This window comes from Carettochelys insculpta, chromosome 21 (assembly GCF_033958435.1).
Source record: "Carettochelys insculpta isolate YL-2023 chromosome 21, ASM3395843v1, whole genome shotgun sequence".
NCBI lineage: Eukaryota > Metazoa > Chordata > Testudines > Carettochelyidae > Carettochelys > Carettochelys insculpta.
Window position 1 is genome coordinate 21,864,359 of NC_134157.1, and position 18,765 is coordinate 21,883,123.

The 18,765-nt window shown below is 42.0% G+C and overlaps 1 protein-coding gene across 1 annotated transcript in view; it reads left to right on the plus strand.

Annotated features, from left to right (window-relative positions):
- RABGAP1 (RAB GTPase activating protein 1) overlaps nt 1-18,765 on the plus strand; it is a 108,076-nt gene that overhangs the window by 85,223 nt on the left and 4,088 nt on the right. The window contains exons 17-24 of the mRNA XM_075015805.1: nt 175-318; nt 3,318-3,359; nt 3,663-3,791; nt 9,939-10,031; nt 10,962-11,072; nt 14,806-14,910; nt 15,422-15,505; nt 16,226-16,297. Coding sequence (XP_074871906.1) covers nt 175-318; nt 3,318-3,359; nt 3,663-3,791; nt 9,939-10,031; nt 10,962-11,072; nt 14,806-14,910; nt 15,422-15,505; nt 16,226-16,297 — 780 coding nt within the window. The remainder of the gene's footprint in view (nt 1-174; nt 319-3,317; nt 3,360-3,662; nt 3,792-9,938; nt 10,032-10,961; nt 11,073-14,805; nt 14,911-15,421; nt 15,506-16,225; nt 16,298-18,765) is intronic.

Consider the following 18,765-nt stretch of genomic DNA (forward strand, 5'->3'; position numbering starts at 1 on the left):
ATCATTTCAGAAAAAGAACTTCTCTTGGTGTATTTATTCCAGTTGCTACTAGCAGCATACCGTTGGATAATAGTAAATATTTATTCTGCTGTACCATCCTCTGGTAAACTTGAGAATTATAATAAATATAAACAGCTTCTTTGAAACCGAAACTAATGAGCGTGTTTTTTTAAGGAGTATATTCCTGACCTCTACAACCACTTTCTGGACATCAGCCTTGAAGCCCACATGTATGCCTCCCAGTGGTTTCTAACCCTTTTTACTGCCAAATTCCCTCTCTACATGGTCTTCCATATTATTGACTTGCTGTTATGTGAGGTATGTATTACACACATACTTTTACAACATTGTTCCTGTAACAACTTCCAATGATCTCTGCCTATCAAGTCTAACTTAATTACATTCTTTGTTCATAACTGGTTTTGAGCACTGGACAACTGAGGCACAAATTACAATTTTCCATTTAAAAATGCAAACTGTTACATAAAAACTGTTATGCAGAAATGGAAGTGGGTTTTTTTCCCAGCATTTTTATGATGTTATAGAATTAAAGTTCATGACACTTTCTGGTTTTAGATAGGAGTCACCTATTTCATAGAACACCATTGTGTCTGTTGTCATTCTACATTTTAGTTACAGGCCAGAGAAGCTAAATTTTGTGCATGCAGTCTCTTAGCAGATGTAACTGTGTATGAAAAGAACGCTTTGTGTTTATGTGGGAAATAATTTTACATTGCTAGTTTTTTAGGTCTAACAAGTACTTCCTTTTGTTTTTGTTGCCGCTTGTGTGTGCAAATACCATGTAATAAGCAACATTACCATATCCCTAGAGTACTGGTGTATTCTGCATTTACAGCCCTCTCTGTTAATATTCACTTTGGTAATCTCATAGGGTTGATCATTATCCCTCCAAAGACACTGAGGTTTCATTCAATTTTTCAGCATATATTTAACAGCAAAGTTCTTTGTAGTGAAATCATGTATTAAGATGGCCTTTTTTTAAAAAAAACATAGTTAGCAATATGTTGGGAGTAATTTAAATCTGAAACATGAATGAGCAGAGCACATTTTGCAGCGCAGTGCCCTGGGGGGGGCATTTAATCATTTGTTTGCTTACTTGCTAACTACTAAAGCTCTTGTTTTCTCAGTGGATCTCCTAGTCATTAGTGTGATTCTGCTCTATTTCTTTTGTTTAAAGATTGCTGCATTTTATCAATTTCCTGGTCAGTGCTTCCTGCTGCCCCACATAGCTGTATTTCTCTGGAACCTGCTGCTCGCTTTTTCTAGATGCTAGTATAATCAAAAGCAGTAATGACAGAAAAGTGGTCTCTGCAAAATTAGCTCTGTTTATCAACACATTTTAAGTCTCAAAAATATTAAATGAGTTCATATTAATTTTTTGTAATGTTAAGACAGTAAAAGAAGTAACACTATTATATTGGGTGGTGGGAAAGGAAAATAGAGTAGTTTGAAATAAGATTACCAATTTTCATATAATAAGCACCAGTTCTTATCTAAAAAGTATTTGCATATGTCTTGGTTGCATGGGGAGCTAAAATAGTCTAGATAAAAGGAACACTTAAATAATTAAACAGTTATTTTAATAAAAAAAATTTCAGTTCAGTTAATAAGTAGCCAAATAATTAGCATAGGGCTGCCTTCAAGAGCAAGTCGGGTTTTTTCCAAAGAATTTCCTATGCTTTTGAAATCCAGAGGTTTAATTGGATGTTAAATCTAGAGCAGTATTCTAATACAGCAGTAGCTGTTAATGGAAGTGATAGAAGCAAGTTTGCTCTTTATTTGTTATTGTTGAAGTCAAACCTCAGAAGCACAAGGGCTGGAGGAAACAACCCAAGCCCTTAATCAGTAATGTCAATAAAAGACTATAGCATATGGGAGGTGGAGCTCCCAGATCCTTGAGCTGTGAGTGGGTTCAGCCTTTTATATAACCTGGAATAAGATGGGATTCTTAAAAGATGTAGCATTGAATAGGGAGGTTGGAAAGACAAATTGAAATCTTGCACCAGTCTTAAACTGTTTGCCAGAGTATTGTATGCCCCCAAGCACAACTGCTGTTTTCATAGAATGGTAGAAATGGAAGGGATTAAGTCCAGTTTGCTACACTCTTGGCATTTCCAGTTTTTATTATCTGTATTTCTTTTTAAATTCTGTAGCCATTTTTGGCAGGGGAGCGTATGGGGAATGACCATTTTTCCTGTCTATGGAGTTATAAAATGTTTCCAATATCAGAAAAGTCTAAGAAAAAAAGTCCCTTATCCCTTCAGATAAAGGGGGTAAATGAACAATGTTAACTAAAGGGAAAGGATTCAACTTTGTTTTAATTAGTAGACCATTTATTACAGCAGAGGGAGTATAAATATCAGAGGGTAGCGGAGTTAGTCTGTGTCTTCAATCCAGAGGAGGAACCCCCCCACTCATGCATCTGATGAAGCAGGTCTTTTGCACGAAAGCCTGTGCTCCAAAATATCCGTTAGTCTGTAAATTGCCACAGGACTAAAGGGAGTAGAGAGACTGGAGAAGCATTAACTATTTGTGACACCTTGTCGTCTGTGGTGTCAGACTACGAAAGCCCATTGAGGTTTTTTGTTGTTTTGGTTTTTTTAAGTGGGGGAAGGAGGTGGTTTGTATTTGGGTGTATTAAAAGATGTTAGAGGGCTGCTTTGTTTATTTTGGTTTTTTTCCCTACACATATAAATAAGAGAGTAACAGAGAGAGAGCCGTGCTAGTCTCTATACTTGACTGTTGTTTAAACTGTCACCTTCGTATATTGGAGTTCATGCTTCAAGACTATTGTTTGAGGCTGTCTGCAGACTCAGGAAGACACCATTGCATTGACTTAAATTGGTTTTTTGAAAGATGATTTAGCAATTGTATGAAATACTAATTTATATCTTCTTGCATAAAAAAGCTTAGAGTCTGGAGCAGGGGTCTCAAACTCATGGTCTCTGGGCCATCTGTGGCCCATGAGTTCTTACAATACAGCCGGGCTTCCTGCATCAGGTAAAGGGAAACTGAGTGAGTGGAGTGTGAGTTTGAGGCAGTTCCTTTTGCAATCTGTAAAGTGCTGTGCATAAGGGATTTTTGCTATATTACTCACGACTTTACTCTCCAGGGCTTTGATTTGATGAAACTACTGCTTACAATTTTATGCCACATTCACATTTTCATAGGAACACGTAAAAATACGTAGCTGTAAGGTTGTGGGGATTTTGTGAATCCTGAAATGATTCTTGTGAAGGTTTGTGAATACGGAGATCATTTATTTATTCCCATTTTTTTCTTCTTTCTGTCTTTAGGGAATAAGTGTTATTTTTAATGTTGCACTGGGATTATTAAAAGTAAGTATTCAGCTTTAACATTGTTTCATTTAATACACATCATGTTCTGGTTGTGTTTCAAAATGTACTATCAAAGATCTTATATTGTTCTTGTTGGTAACTGGCATGCTTTGCCTCTGCAGCTGTGCCATATGTGGAATATGTCCTATTGTGCAAGTGGAAACACATTTATTTTAAGAAGGTTAAAATATAGGTTATTGGGAGCTTAACAAAATAGTTGTTTCATTTTAACACCACCTATTAGTGAAGCTATTTTTCAAAAATCCACATTACAAATATTGTTTCCTTTACAAATGTTTTTAGACGAGCAAGGATGACCTTTTATTGACAGACTTTGAAGGGGCTTTAAAGTTCTTCCGCGTACAGCTGCCCAAGAGATATCGGTCAGAGGAAAATGCAAAGAAGCTGATGGAGTTAGCTTGCAATATGAAGGTAAACGTGAGGCAAGAAAGTTGTTGTTGGCATTTATCTGTCTGTTGTGTATTTGAAAATGTGCATTTGTCTGTCTGTCTGAGTGTTTAGAACTTTTTCCTGAATAGTGAGAACTAGGCCCACCAAATGTAGTACACCGCTTCCTCTTATCATGCTGTAAAGCAGGAGTGAGCAAACTTTTTACAGTGGTCGCCACTTTAAATCCCTTCAATTAGCAGCCCACCTTCCTCCCATCCCCCACCCCCCAACCTGTCTAATGTAATCGAAACCAAAAGAAATTTTGGTTATGTTCATATGAAAAAAACCCTTTCATCGTGTAGGAGAGCATAAGTCTGTAGAATGTAAAAACTTTATTAATCGTTATGTAAATGTGAATGCAAATATATAAAAACAGTAACATATGCCAGCATTTTTAATGAGACAGATGAGCCTGAGACCCAGCAACCGATCGTGCTGTGTCCTGCTTGTAAAATTTCACCCCCCCCCCCCCCACCTCCTTGCTCACCACTGCCTTAAAGCACTGTCAGAGTTTGGTTGTGCCAGGACAATGGCATGTGCGTGGAACAGGGTTGTTTCTCATCAGACATAAAGGGAGAGCTCCAGTAGCAGGGACAGATATACTCCAGAATGATCACAGTGGGTAGCAAGCACATCACCCCAGCTTCCCAGCAAGCCTCAGAGCAGCTGCGTGCTGGCCATGGCCTAGCTAGCCCCACGGAGCAGCCCTGGGCACCACAGCCAACCACCCCCTGCTTTCTCTATCCCCTACTCTGAGTCCCTCACCTTACTCCTTCACCCACTATATACCCTGCCCTGAGCCTTCACAAGGAACTGAGCAATATAGGGTAAGCCTCTAGCCTTATTTATATTGGGGGGGTGGGTGCTTGTTGCACATATTACTTTGCAGTTCATCTATTCATGGATTCTAGATGCTTCTCAATGAAATAAATAGAGCTTAAGTGGCTAAAAACACTCCCAATAAAATTTTTAAAATCTGCATAACACTACAAATATTATATATTATCAAAACAAAAATTGTTTTGATAGTAGATAGACTAGCACGGTTTTCTCTCTGTTACTACAAATACTGTGTATACAGAAAAGGATTTCTTTGCTTACGTCTTTTCCAATGATTTCTGCTCAATGGCTAGCAGCATCTCTCTTGGAGACAACTGGGAATGATAACACACCTGAAACAATAAAAAACAGTGCAAGGGCAGGGAATGTGGTCCTTTTAGATGGATCAGAACTATATTTAATTGTATACAGCAGCGAGAGGCTCATTAAAAAATGCATTGATAAGTACGATAAATTCTGTCTGTATGTTTACTGGGGAGGTGGAAGGAAGACGACTTTGCATTTAAAATATCCTGAATTAATCAGAATTGGCAACTGATCCTGAAGTTTAAATATGCCTGATATGTTTGGCTTTGGTTTTTTTAGTTTCTGTGTTAAAAATCCTCCATAAGTTGAGTGCTTGAGGTGGTTTAAACTAGAGATTCTACAGTGGGCTGTAGATAGCAGGTTAACAGCCGGGCAGTTTTACGCAATGAGCATTGGGTAATATGCTCTTTTGTACTCTGAAGAAGGTCTCCTGTACTATGAAATTAGTCTGAGCTCCGATGGAACTGCATGTGGAGCTGTCTGTGGACGCTGCTGCATTTGCATTGCAGCCAGTATGAAACTCTTCAATGAAGCAGAAAGCGTTGCTTTTCTATAAGCATCCCGAGCGGGAGGTTCACAGTATTGCTCTTAGAATCATAGAACCCTAGAACTGGAAGGGACCTCAAGAGGTCATCAGGTCCATTCCCCAGGCCTCACGACAGGACCAAGCACCACCTATATCATCCCTATGAGGTATTTGTCCAACCTATTCTTAAATTTCTCCAGCGATGGAGATTCTACAATCACCCCAGGTAATTTATTCCAGTGTTTAGCCACCCTGACAGTTATGAAGTTTTTCCTATGTCCAACCTAAACCTCCCTCCCTGAAGTTTAAGCCCATTGCCCCTTGTTCTATCCTCGGAGGCCAAAGGAATAATTTTTCTCCCTCCTCCTTGTAACACCCTTTTAGGTATGAAATGCTTCCTTCTTGGCTCTTCATTTGGAGACTGTTAACTGAGTGCAGAATAAGGACATGCTGTTTAAAACCAGTATTTGTGTGCAGAGATTTCTGAATCTTTCATAAGTATCTTATAGTTCAAAAAGATTGCTGCTCTCTGTGGCGTAACCATCCAACCCAGGAGTGGGCAATAATTTTTAATAGGGGGAGAGGTATTCCAAGATTTTATTAAGTGGTCAAAGGCTGCATTTTTCTGTGGAGGGAGTATGGGGTCTGATTTGGAGGCTGGGTACAGAAGGAACATTAGTGCAGAGGTCTGGGGTGCAGAAAAGGGGCATATGACCTGAGGAGGAGTTTGGGTGAAGGGGGAGGTTGTGATCTGGGGCAGGAGACTGGGGTGCAGGGTCTGGAAGAGGTTATGGGTGCAGGAGAGGATTCTGGCCTGGGTGAGGGATATAAGAGTGGGTGCAGGTCTGAGTGGGAGTTGTGACCTGGGGCAGGCAGAGGAGAGTACAGAGGATTTGGGTATTAACCCAGGAGAGGGGATTGGCATGCAGGTTCCAGGAGAGGATTCTGGTCTGGGGAAGGGGGTTCAGAATCTGGCACGGAGTTGGAGTGCATGGGAGTGGGGGTGCCACATGCAAGCTCTGCCGAGAGGTGCTAACCTAAGCTGCTCTCAGCCAACAGGCTCAGGCATGTTTCCCTGCCTGCCAGCAGTCCCAGCCCCCCACCATGTGGCTCTGCATGGGGCAGGGCAGGGTAGGGTGGGGCTTCATGTGCTGACCCTGCCCCCCCCCCCAGCAAAATCTCTCAGCTGTCATTGGCTGGTTTCTATTGGCAGTAAGAGCTGAGAGATTTTGCTGGAGTGGGGCAGTTGGCAAAGCTCTCTCCCATCCACAGCACAGAGTGCTGCAGAGAGCAGCATTGATCCCTGCTGTGGAGGCAGGTTGGATTAAAAGGCCCAAAGCTGCATCTTGCCTGCCACTGCTCTAACCTGGGGTGTTTCTTTCTATGAGTGCAGTCAGTTTGTCTCCACAGAGTTGCTGCTTACAGTGATAAGATTGCACATGACAGGTGGTCTGTTATCTAAAGTTTGGGAAATATGGAGGGTGGCCATGTTTACTGCTTGCACTTAGTTGTGAAGCACTAAGGAGAAACCATTTAACACACAGTGAGCTGAGCTGAGCTATGGTGAAGAATTGGAGGAGTTACACTAACACGAAGATGGGAGGCAGTTGAAGCCATATTGGTCCCAGGATATTAGAATCACAAGGTTCATGAGGTAAAATCTTGTGTTGGTCCAGTTTCTCTTGGTAAGAGAAACAAGATGTCTCTTTCCAAAGCTTTTCTGTTTCTCACCAACAGAAATTGGTCCAATAGAAGATACTGTCTCATTTGTCTTTTTTCATTAAGATGGAACATCCATTTACAGTATCAGATACAATCATGGAAGATCTGTCAAACATGATCAGTTCTAGCCACAGGGACTTAGACCCTAGTCTCTGCCACAAAACCAAGTTGAAGTCCAACATGTGTCCATTTAGTTAACTGTAGCATCATCAGGGCTTACCAGGGGATCCACTATTGGGCTCGAAATGATTCCAGTACTGGCATTACAAAGGAGGCTCTGTTCCACAAATGTAAGTTCCTTATTGTTAATGGATGCATCCTTTTCATTAATTAATAATTCCTATTTAATAATAGCTGTATGACAACGTCCAGTTCTATCACTTGAGGTGCACAAAAATTTCTCAGGTAGAAGTTGTCCACCAGACCCTACCTATTTCCTAAATGTAATGATGTAGCCTTTGACATTGGGAATAAGGATACGCTGACAGCTACTGAGAGTCAATAGCTCCTCTTTAATCAAATCAAACTTTAATTATTGTAACTACATTTTTAAACTAGATGCCAGAAAACCGCCTTCTCTAGTGTCCCGTGGTGCGGGAGAAGCCAAATTCTTGCAGCTTTCTTTCCCCCGCCCCCACCCTCCATTTGTTTTTTATTTGGAATGCTGGATGCAAGTGGTTTGACTTAAAATATGAGCCCATTGCCATCAGAAAAAATCTCTTGCTTTTTACCTGGAAATGTTTTGTAACAGAAAAAGGCCTGATGTTGAGCTGACTCATTAATAGGAAGGGAAAATCAGCCTGGCTGAGGCATTATGATTACAGCATCATTCTACTGCAAAGGAGGTCTGCAAAGGATGAGCATGAAGTAATGCTAGATTCTTAGGTCATACCTCATGATTACAGTGAAATGTAAAAGTGCCACAGCTACCTTCCTTGCTCCAGAAAAACTAGAATTTGGGATTCCTGTCTCCTCTGTATCTCTCACAATGCAAATTTCAGAATTTCTACTGCCACTCCATTAGCACTGTTCCCACTGGGTCTATTATGGAGTATATTGGTAATCACCACAAAGAGATCCTTATGCTCACCCAGTAACTCAGATTTAGATCTAAGACTGGTTCTGATGCACACAGAATTGTTCTGAGTTGCATGCATGGATATGTGCTTATTTCCTTCCTTCTCATGTGGCTGTATGAGTCCCTCCTTATGTTTAACATTCTCCGTCATGCGAGATTCATCATGTAAAAGCCAGTATCTGTGTTTCAGTAAGTCCTAATGCAGTGAAACAAACCACTTACTAGGATTTTAACCTTTTCCTGAGAATGAAGTTATTTCCTAAAGCTCTCTTGTGAGTGTTTATTAAGGGTATTTACTCTGTATTTTTTCTGATTAATTCCTACAATTGCATCGCACAGAGACCCAACCAAGGAGCTGAAGAATTTCAGTCTAAATCTGGTCAAAACATTTCTGCCTGAATCTCACTAGAGGGAGCCTAACTCTCAGTTTTCTACAATTTCCTCATCTTGGGCAAGACTGTTAATGATAAAGTGGAAAATAACCATAATCTGATTTTCATGTCTTACTCTTTTGCAAACTAATGTAGGGTGACCATCCATCCCATTTTCCCCAGGACAGTCCCTTATTTAAGCTGTCTCACAGGCATCCCGACTTTTTTAAGAAAATGGGCAAATTGTTCTGTATTTTGTGGGGCTCCTGTTCCCTGGCACCCAGTGTCTCAAGGTGGAGCTCTTCCAATGGGCAGCTGCCCCATTCCCTAGCATCCCATGGAGGCAGCTCCCACTGCTGGTGAGCTCTGCCACAGGGTCCTTGGCACCCCCTTCTGGGAGGTTATGGCGCCCCATCCTTCACTCCCCCTCATCAGGGGGCTGTGGAGCCCCCATCTCTCGTGCCTGACTGTGTCCCCATCACTGAGGAGCCCTGACATGGAACAGCAGCACCCCCATCGCTGGAGGCTGGTGTCTCTTATTTGCCATACGGCAATTTGGTCACCTTATTATTAACCGTTAAAATGTTTGCCAGTTAAGTACTTTGAAAAAGTTAGCCGTCCGTGTTTGTTATTTAGTTGGCTTATTGAGATAATACTCATCAACACCTCTGTGAAGTGGAGGAGGATTTTTATCTCTGCTTTACAAATGAGACCACTGGTGCATGGAGACATGCTTGCCCAGGGTCATACAGGGAGTCTCTGAGAGACCTGGGAAGAGCTCTCCCATCTCCTGAATCCAAGACCAACATTCTTCTCAATCCTTCTCTCCCCTTGACGCTGATGTAGTATGTTGCATTTTGACTGAGGTGCAGCAGCAGCCCTCGGGCTTCAGATCTTTTAGGTCAGGTTTGAACTATGCTAGCAGAGTGGTGTGGTGACCCTTGCAAAGGACTTTTCGCAATTTCATAAAAAGCAATAGAAACATGACAGTATGATGTTAAAAAAGAACTGATGAAGAGGCAGCCTTGAAACCTCATGCTCAACAAATAAACTCCTGTGCTTCAGAGAAGGCAGGATAAAAGAGGATATTTATTTGATCACATAGAAAAGGTCAAATTTCTTTGGCCAGTGCTAATTACATGACTCTCAAAAGAGGTGGGAAGCGTATTTTATAGAAGGCAGGTGTTGCCTGAGGCTTGCACCACTGACACGATGTGAAATGCATATTCTTTTCCATGAGAGAAAAATGGAACTGGCCAGGAACTGACATGTTGTGTTTAATTTAGATTGGGCAGAAGAAGCTGAAGAAATATGAAAAGGAATATCACACCATGAGAGAGCAACAAGCACAACAGGAGGACCCTATAGAAAGATTTGAGGTAATTCACTGCACACCTATGTCAGCTTGAGGCTTCTCAGCAAAGTCCTGCTCCAAATTCTGTTTCTTTTCTTTTCTCTTAATTTGCTGGTATGCAGAGATGTTGATTGGCTGGGTTAACTCTGCCATGGAAACATGAAAGAAATGTCTCTTTGTATTGATCAGTAGGGACCTTTCAGGGTGATCCCCTTCACAAAAGGTTTCCATTTAGTTTCAGGGGGGATAGTGCAGATTGTAAGTTTTCATTTGGGTTCATAAAACTGCTTCAGGAGAACCTGCTTTTGTGGTGTGCTGATTGCCCCAAGTGCCAGATATTTAACCAAATAAACTAAAAAATTTTGATGAGTCTAAGCTTGGTACCCTCCATAAGGTCTTCACCCCATCCCACATGTCCCCCAGGGGCACATGGTGGATGTTGTGAAGTACTGAGTCCATTTTTCAGGGTTTAGCACTTCATGGGAAGTGCACTTACCCTCCGTGTGTTTGCTGGCAGCTCTAGCCTCCCTCTTTAATTATGGTTGTGATAGAGAAGTTTTATTTAAGCAAGAAAAGAGCTGAGCAGTCTCCATGTGCTTCCCCACCCTGTTCTCTACAGCACCCCTTCACCCTTTCTTTCACAGCATGCAAAGTTTATATCAAAGCCTAGAGGGAAACATTTGTGGACTCTCACCCCTAGCCCTCCATGGCCCAAAGCTTTGCTACAGCTCAGTGAGCTTCCCAGTAATGGCAAAGCAGAGTTACTAATAAATATCTACTTCTCAAAGGTCAGGTTTTTTCCTTATCTCTCTCTTTTATGAGTACCTCCAGCCAGAGTTCTAGGCTGGTCTACAGCGTGTGCGTATGAGTCCAGAGATACTCAGAACTGTTTCAGGTATATTAGCTCCTCAAGAGAGTTTTTTTAAACTCAGGCTTTTTTTTTTTCCCCCAATAGCGAGAGAACCGGCGACTACAAGAAGCAAACATGAGGCTTGAGCAAGAAAATGACGATCTTGCACATGAATTGGTCACCAGCAAGATTGCTCTACGTAAGGATTTAGATAACGTAAGGCAAAACTTCATTTCAGTTTACTCCTCTTGTTTAATTCTTAATTTTCTCATTGTGGGGGGGCCGTAGGTGGATCATGTGCTTCCAATTTGTCAACCTGCATTTTATCATTTAAGACCGATAAATCTTAGATTCTTTCTTCACCATGGGATGTATTTCTGTGTGTGTTTTGACTCCATGCCTATGGCCTGCTTATACATTTGTAACAGGCAGCCTACTATCTTGGCCAGGATCCTGCCAGGTTTCATGAATTAAGCAGAGATTGTATAAGTTAGGATTTGACAGATTTTTACCATGTTTCAGCCCACCAACGTAAGAGCCATAGGGATTGCCACTCTTTCCTGGGAAAGTTTCTTCAGGAACAAATATTGGAAGTTCTTGTTCTTTCTTAATGAGTTATTTATACCAGTGGATGAATGTTGCTCCTTATGAGGCTCATGTTGTGGCTTTCAGGATTTCACACCCACAGCTCTCTAGTTTTATGAAAACCTGCTAAGAATATGAGTAATAGGTTCCATTATTCTATTGTTCCAGGCAGCGACTTGATAAAATAGCAGCAGCATGTTCTCTTTATCACATTTCCTTTGCCATTTCAACAAAGACCTAATAGAGAAATAGGAGGACAGCTGAGCAGTTGTGCTCACAGGATGGACCCCAACATAAAATGCACTGAAAGGATCATCTTTTGCTGCATTTGGTAGCCACTAGGAACTGTTAGTTATGACCACTCGAACCCGTATGAGATTTAGCTGTGCTCTAACGTTGACTTGCATATATAAAGCAGAATTGAGCCAAACCTCTGAGGTAGCCCATTGGATTTGGTTATACTCTGGCCATCCTACAAAGATGGCTAAATGAAGTAACCTTGAATGGAACTTATGTGATTTGATCCCAAACTCTGGGACCCTGGATTAATTCTTCTAATTGGGCCCTCAGATCACGTTCAATTTCAGCTAGTCACCTGTCCTGGAAGACAGGTACTAAAGGGCTTTTTGTAATTCACCTTTTCTCATACTGTCAAGACACGTTTGTAATCTCCTAGCCTAGACAGATCAAAGCAAAGAGTGGCAATTAAGCAGCTTCCTTTATTTCCTGCATACTAGCTGAGAAATTAAGCTTCAGTCATTTTATTTTGTTGGAATCCAATGTCCAGCTTTCTTCAACTTCAAAATAATTTGGACCCAATGGATATTGGAAATTCAGTCCTTTAAGACTGCCCCTATTTTTAAGGATCATCAAGATTTTAGTGGACTAAAATCCACTTATGAGTTTCTTCCTTTGGAAGGGATTAAGACAGTTGCTTTTTAATGTTTTTAAATGTTTTGAGTTATTGATCATATCTATATAATCAGTAAATCTGGCTGGGGGGCACAAGATGTTGTAATTCTACAGCAACACTGGAAAAGAGACACACCTTTGTAGTGATTGTTTTGAGTAGTTTATCAGTAATGTGATTTTTTTTTTTAAATGAACATAAGGAGCTTTTCAAGGCTGCTGTTCTGGTCTTTTCCAGTTGAGATCATCCCTTACATTTTTGCATTCACAAAAGGTATTTATCAGGAACAGACTCATTCTAAGAGTAGATCTCAGAAGGAAAGTGAAGAAATGTGTTGTCATCTTACCTGATCAGAGAGATGAGTTAATGTATAGCTATGATGAGATGGTGTGGCACAGTGCTGTCCTGGTCCCTTGGGCCCAGATAGAAGGGAACTCCGTACCTTCTTCTTGGGAGCAAAGAATACTCTACTCCATATGGATTTTATAATCATTTAAATTTTCTGTTCAGTTTACAGTTTCTGCATAGTGCTTCATGGAAAAGATTGTCATTGGACTGTTCCCATTTGTTTGTTAGATGCTGTTTTTAATGCAAAATCTTCTGGAAGGCGTAAAAAAGGGGAGTAACTGTGTGCCTGGGCAGGTGTCATGTCTGTTACGATTTGGTGACACTTTCCTAGGGCTGTCTCAGTGAATGTATTCCCACCACAGCTTGAATGTTTGCAAAGTGAACATGATTGTTATATACTAAAGGAGTAATTAATCTAATTAATTAATCTAATTCTTGACCTCCCCCCCACCCCTCCACTCTCTGATTTGCTCACCTTGATTATCTTTTTCTGATTTGTCCTCCTTGCTTACTGTTTTTGGTTCTCTGTGCCTTAAATATTGAGTCTGTTCTGGTCTGGCTATGGTCTGAAGAAGTGGGTCTGTCCCACGAAAGCTCACCGAATAAACTATTTTGCTGGTCTTTAAAGTGCTACTTGACTGCTTTTTGTTATGATTGTTATAGTCTTTTATTATGGATGTTCTTTCAAATAGTTAACTCTTCTGTATCTTCCATTGTCCGTTAGTTTACTCTTCTGGTCCCAGGCCCAAGTGAAAAGGAAATACACTAATTATCTCTCCAACTGGATTTCTTCCTGGGAACAATCCTTCAGATGTTGATTTTGCTGAGGCTGGTTATTACAATTTAAAGTAGAGCTTTTGGAGGGAGGGTGATTTGTGCAGAACAGAAAAGCCACTCTGACTGCCCATCTTCTAGGCCACAGGTTGGCAACCAAAATGGCAAGAAGAGCCATTTTTTCTGAATTCAGAAAAAAAATCAAGAGCCACGATGCATGTGAATAAGACCTCATGAGCAACACAATCAAAACACAGATATAGTATCATATCCCACAGTATAATGCGCATATTAAAGAGGGAGTTATTCAATGTTTGCAGATCACTTTGTTTGCTATTTAGATAGGAGTTGTTCATAGTTGGGCTTTTAGACATTCACCATTTATCAAAAATAATCAGGAGGGTTTTTTGTTTGTTCTCTTGGTTTTTTTTTTTAATTACTTTGCAATTACAGCATTGGGAGCCACAAAGGAGTCTTTAAAGAGCTTCAGGTTGCAGACTCCTGGTCTAGCCTAGCTGCTATTAGCTGTTTGTGGTGCGTGTGCAACATGACTGGCAGTGCATAGGACATGAAAGAGGACATTTTGTGTGACCCAGAAGGTTAAATCATTAAGGACCGGCTTTCCCTTCTCACCTTCCCACCCTGCAAATGATTGGCTTGTGTCTTACTGTTGATGTTATTTAAGCATCTGTCAGGTACCCCTTCTACCTTCATAAAAATCAGACTGCAGGACCTGCCCATTCATTCTTGTTAGGAGCTCTGTTGTGGTTCACTGAGTCTTGTTGGTTCCCAAGTGAATAGATGCAAATAAAATTAAGTTTCCCAACATAGTTTGCTAGTGTATTTTAGCAAAGGTAGTCTCGTTTTAATTTTCAACTTCCTAGTTTACATGAAGTCATGAAATATACTAGAAACAGAGTGCCTTTACAGTAAGGTCTCATGTTGGCAGACGTGTTCTGGTAGATGATGGCTGGGAAGAGGGGAACTGGGTCTCTTGTCAGAGTGGTGAGGGTAAGGAGAGTTACTGAAAGAAATAAGGTTATTGCACAGCAGGCATGAAGTCTCCAGGAGGACTGTTTTTCATGTCAAAGCTGTAGGAACACCCAAAATGACATTGTTCTTGTGATGCTTTGAGACGATAGAATGGTCCCTTACGCTCTTCTGATGGTACTTGTAATGAAAACAGAGTGTAGAACAAGGCTGTTGCCTTGACAGAGTCCTTAGGTCTTGTGTGCCCTTGGATGCCAAGAGAGAGAAATAATGGTACATACAGTTTTTTAGTGATGGGGAAATCCTGTGCTTGATGTTCTCTTCTAACGGTGTATGTTTCAGGCGGAGGAGAAGGCGGATGCTCTGAATAAGGAATTGCTAATGACCAAACAGAAACTAATTGATGCAGAAGAGGAAAAAAGACGACTAGAAGAAGAGTCTGCTCAGGTTATTGGCTTTTCTGTTGCTTTCTTGTTTCTGTACTGCTTGGAAATTAAGAAAATGAGACCTGCATAAAAAGAGCTTATTGTTACAAGCTATCCTTCTGCTTCTAATGGAGTATAGAGAGCAAAACAGAATTGCAGCTTTCCAAGGAACACTGTACTCACTGTAACGTAATACTTAACCAAATTGGAAGCCTGGGTGCACACAGACAGTTTTACCACAGATGGAAGCAATATAGGATTCAAACTGTCACCATTTATTCCAGTGAATTCCTCCACAATATCCTACCACAAACCAACCCTGGTAATATGCTTTGCCATCAGTGTCTCAGATTAACTTCTAGCTACATGCTATCCTGCAGTGGACTAGCCGTTTGCTTCTGAGTGATAGAAAGGCTGACCATCTCTGAAGGGTTATGAGTTAGAGGAGTGAAGGTGGGCTGTCTTCTGCAGACGCTGGTGGATTATTTTTAAGGTATGGTAAATATGTAACTTTTCTCTTTCTTTTATTGCAGCTGAAGGAGATGTGTCGTAGGGAACTAGAAAAGGCAGAGTCAGAGATTAAAAAGAACAGCTCTATCATTGGCGACTATAAGCAGGTAAGTGAAGCTTGGGTAGGAATGGGACACATTACTACCGCACGCTAGAGAATTCGCTGCTATGGAGGATTTATTTTCCATGCATCCCCATACAAAGTACAATATTGCTGTACATTTGTTGGGACTTCTTTGATATTTAAGTGGGGCAGTTGTGATGGTTTTATATTATTTGGCTATTCGATTTATCTCTCACTTAAATCTTTACAAGGTGTCCATTGCCCATAATGTGCATTATGACCAGCGTAAAGTTATTTGAATGAGCTAGGATATTGCAAACTGAAGACAAGGCTGCTAAATTCACTCCATAGTATTTTTCCCCATCTTCCCTTCTACCACCAGAGGGTGACAATAAAGACGGCCTTTTCCTTGATTCAGTCCTATGATACTACATGATCATTTCCTAGATTCCTATAGCTGAGCTTCCTTTCAGTTTGTCTTGACTCCTCCAGAGAGGCTAAACTGTGAACTTATTTGCTTAAACTGCACCTTTGGCTACAGTTCGGAGGCACATATGTAATGCTGTGCATTACTGCATGTATGTTGTATGACTGCAGTAAAAGACCATGCTATAATGCCTATAATGCTGTAGAAACCTTGACTGTGTTTCTAACTCTTCTGATACCCTTTAAAATCTCCACATTAATACTACTGTAGCACAGGAGTTTGGTTATAATATTTATTGAGGAGCAGCTGCATGGTAACCGAATTTTGCTTTGTTAGATTTGCTCCCAGCTGAGCGAGCGACTGGAGAAGCAACAAACAGCAAATAAAGCGGAAATTGAGAAAATACGGGTAAGGACACACCTGTTACCTGGATCTTCACTTTTTCAATGTTATCAAGCTAATGAATGAATGCATTTATGGGCTTTTAGAAAATTCTGGAAAGTGTGTGTTGCATTCAGCATCTTCCGAGTTTCCTTTAGCTACAATTTGGTTTCAGGAAGGGGCATCTACTTTCCAGAAGATGCGATAATTTTTCTCTCAGATTCACAGCTCTTTGTAAAAATCTCTTAAAATATCTATTTCGCTCTGGACCCTGCATATTACCAGCTACTCTTATATGAGTAATACTTTGGATTTCCATAATGCGATCACGTGAGGATCTCAGAGCACTCGGTAGACATTTTAAACTTTATAACAGTCCTGTTATGCAGATAATACTTCTGGGGGAATGCTATGCCACTGTGTGGGCACAGAATTCATGTTCCTTGCAGTTTTCTTTGCTTCCCTGCAGAAAAAAAATGACTCTTTGATGGGGAAGCAAAGGGAAGCTGCAAGAACAGGTATGTCCCCCACCCCAGCAGCACAGGCACATTTGTTTCACATGCTTGGAGCAGACAGCTGAGAGATACATCACTGAGGGAGAAGTGGTGCTGGGGATCCCCTAGGTGGTGCCTGATCGACACCGCCCCCCCTCCCCCCCCGGCCTGTGCATCCAGGCCCCCACAGAGACTCTCTCCCCTGCATTTAGGAGCCCCCCTCACTCAAACTCCCATCCTGCTGAGCCTAGACCCTGCTAAGCCCCCTGCGTCCAGGGCTGGAGATGTGCTGGCTGTTGGCTTCTACCTTGGGCTGGGCTGGGGGTGGTTGAGGAACACACTTCCCCTGCTTTCCCCCATCCACTTCTTGCCTCCCATTGCTCCTCAGCTCCCCGATCTACCCAGCCTCCATGAGTCCAGATGCTCCTGTCAAGCCTCACCGTCCCAGCTCTAGAACTGTCAACCTGAACGTCCACTCTGCCGAAGACCCCTTCTGTCTGCATCCACAGTCCTGCCGACCCCTTTCCCCTGTCAACCTTCACCCCCTACCACTCTTGCTCCCAGAGCACCACCAGCATTCCTGTAGGGTGGGTGCTTGTGTGGCTGCTCAGGAGAAATGCCAATGCCACCCAGCTGATTTGCAGAGCTGTCACAGCTGCCTTTTGTGTTTCTGTTGGTGATGCACATCTGCAGATACCTCAGCCATGGCAATATTCCACACATAGATGGGAAACATTCCACACATGGATGGAAGAGATTAGAGGGAATATTTACTACCACCACCACCACCACCACCACCGTGGGCACTTCCACCCTGATGAGTCGCACCCCAAAGAGCCTATGTCTTACCAACCCCCCCAAAACCTGGACCCACTCCTGATCTGCCTGCATCTCAACCCCTGCTAAGCCCCATTCCACTCCACCTGAACCCCCTGCAGAGCCCCAGCCACCTTCACTTGGACCCTCTGCAGAGCCCCATTGCCCTGGCATCTTAGAAAGCTCCCTCTCCCCTGAGACCTCTGTGCATCCAGATCATAACTGACCTCCCCTGATACTCCACTCAGCTATGCACAGCCAGACTACTCCACACGTGTCCCTACAAAACTAACCTCCTCCACATTTGGATCCTGCCCACACTTGGTGCTCGTGGCATGGTGAGGGGCAGAGCCCTTCTGTGCTCCTGGAGCAGTCCCAGCCCCTGTGCTCTTAGGATCAGACTGTACTGAGTCTGTCCCAAGGAGGCCTCCATTGTCATCTCTGTGCAGTCAGTGGCCTGGGCATCCCACTGCTGTGCTGGAGCCTTGATGTTTGTTGAGAAAATTTGTAGAATTTTGCAGAATTTTAAAACATTGTGGGCAGAATTTTTATTTTTTTTTTTGTGCAGAATTCCTTCAGGGATAAGATAAATACCAATTTTCCTCCCTCCCCTATTTGTAGAATGGGCCTCTGAAGTTGAGGCTTAGTGGACCACAAGTTAAATATAAGTCAGCAGTGTGACACTGTTGCAGAAAAAACAAACATCATTCAGGGATGCATTAACAGGTGTGTTGAAAGCAAGACACAAGAAGTAATTCTTCTGCTCCACTCTGCATTGAGGAGGCCTCAGCTGGCATATTGTGCCCAGTTCTGAGCACCGCATTACAGGAAAGATGTGGACAAACTGGAGAAGGTCCAAAAATGATTAAAAGTCTAGAGGAAAGATTGAAGGAACTGGGTTTGTGTGGTCAGTAAAAGAGAAGTCTGAGAGCACCCAGGATAACAGCTTTCAAGTACCTAAAAGGTTGTTACCTAGAGGGGGAAGAGAAGTTATTCTCCTTAACCTCTGATGATAGGACAAGAAACAGTTCTAAGCCTGAATGATACCTGTGCAGTGTGGGTGAATGTTGACTGTAGAGTGCACCACATGCTTGCTCTCTCCCATTACTGCTGCTTTAAAAATTATATATGTTGCAAAATACACTACTTCTTAGAAAACTCTGCTCAGTGAGCGTGGCCTCAGTC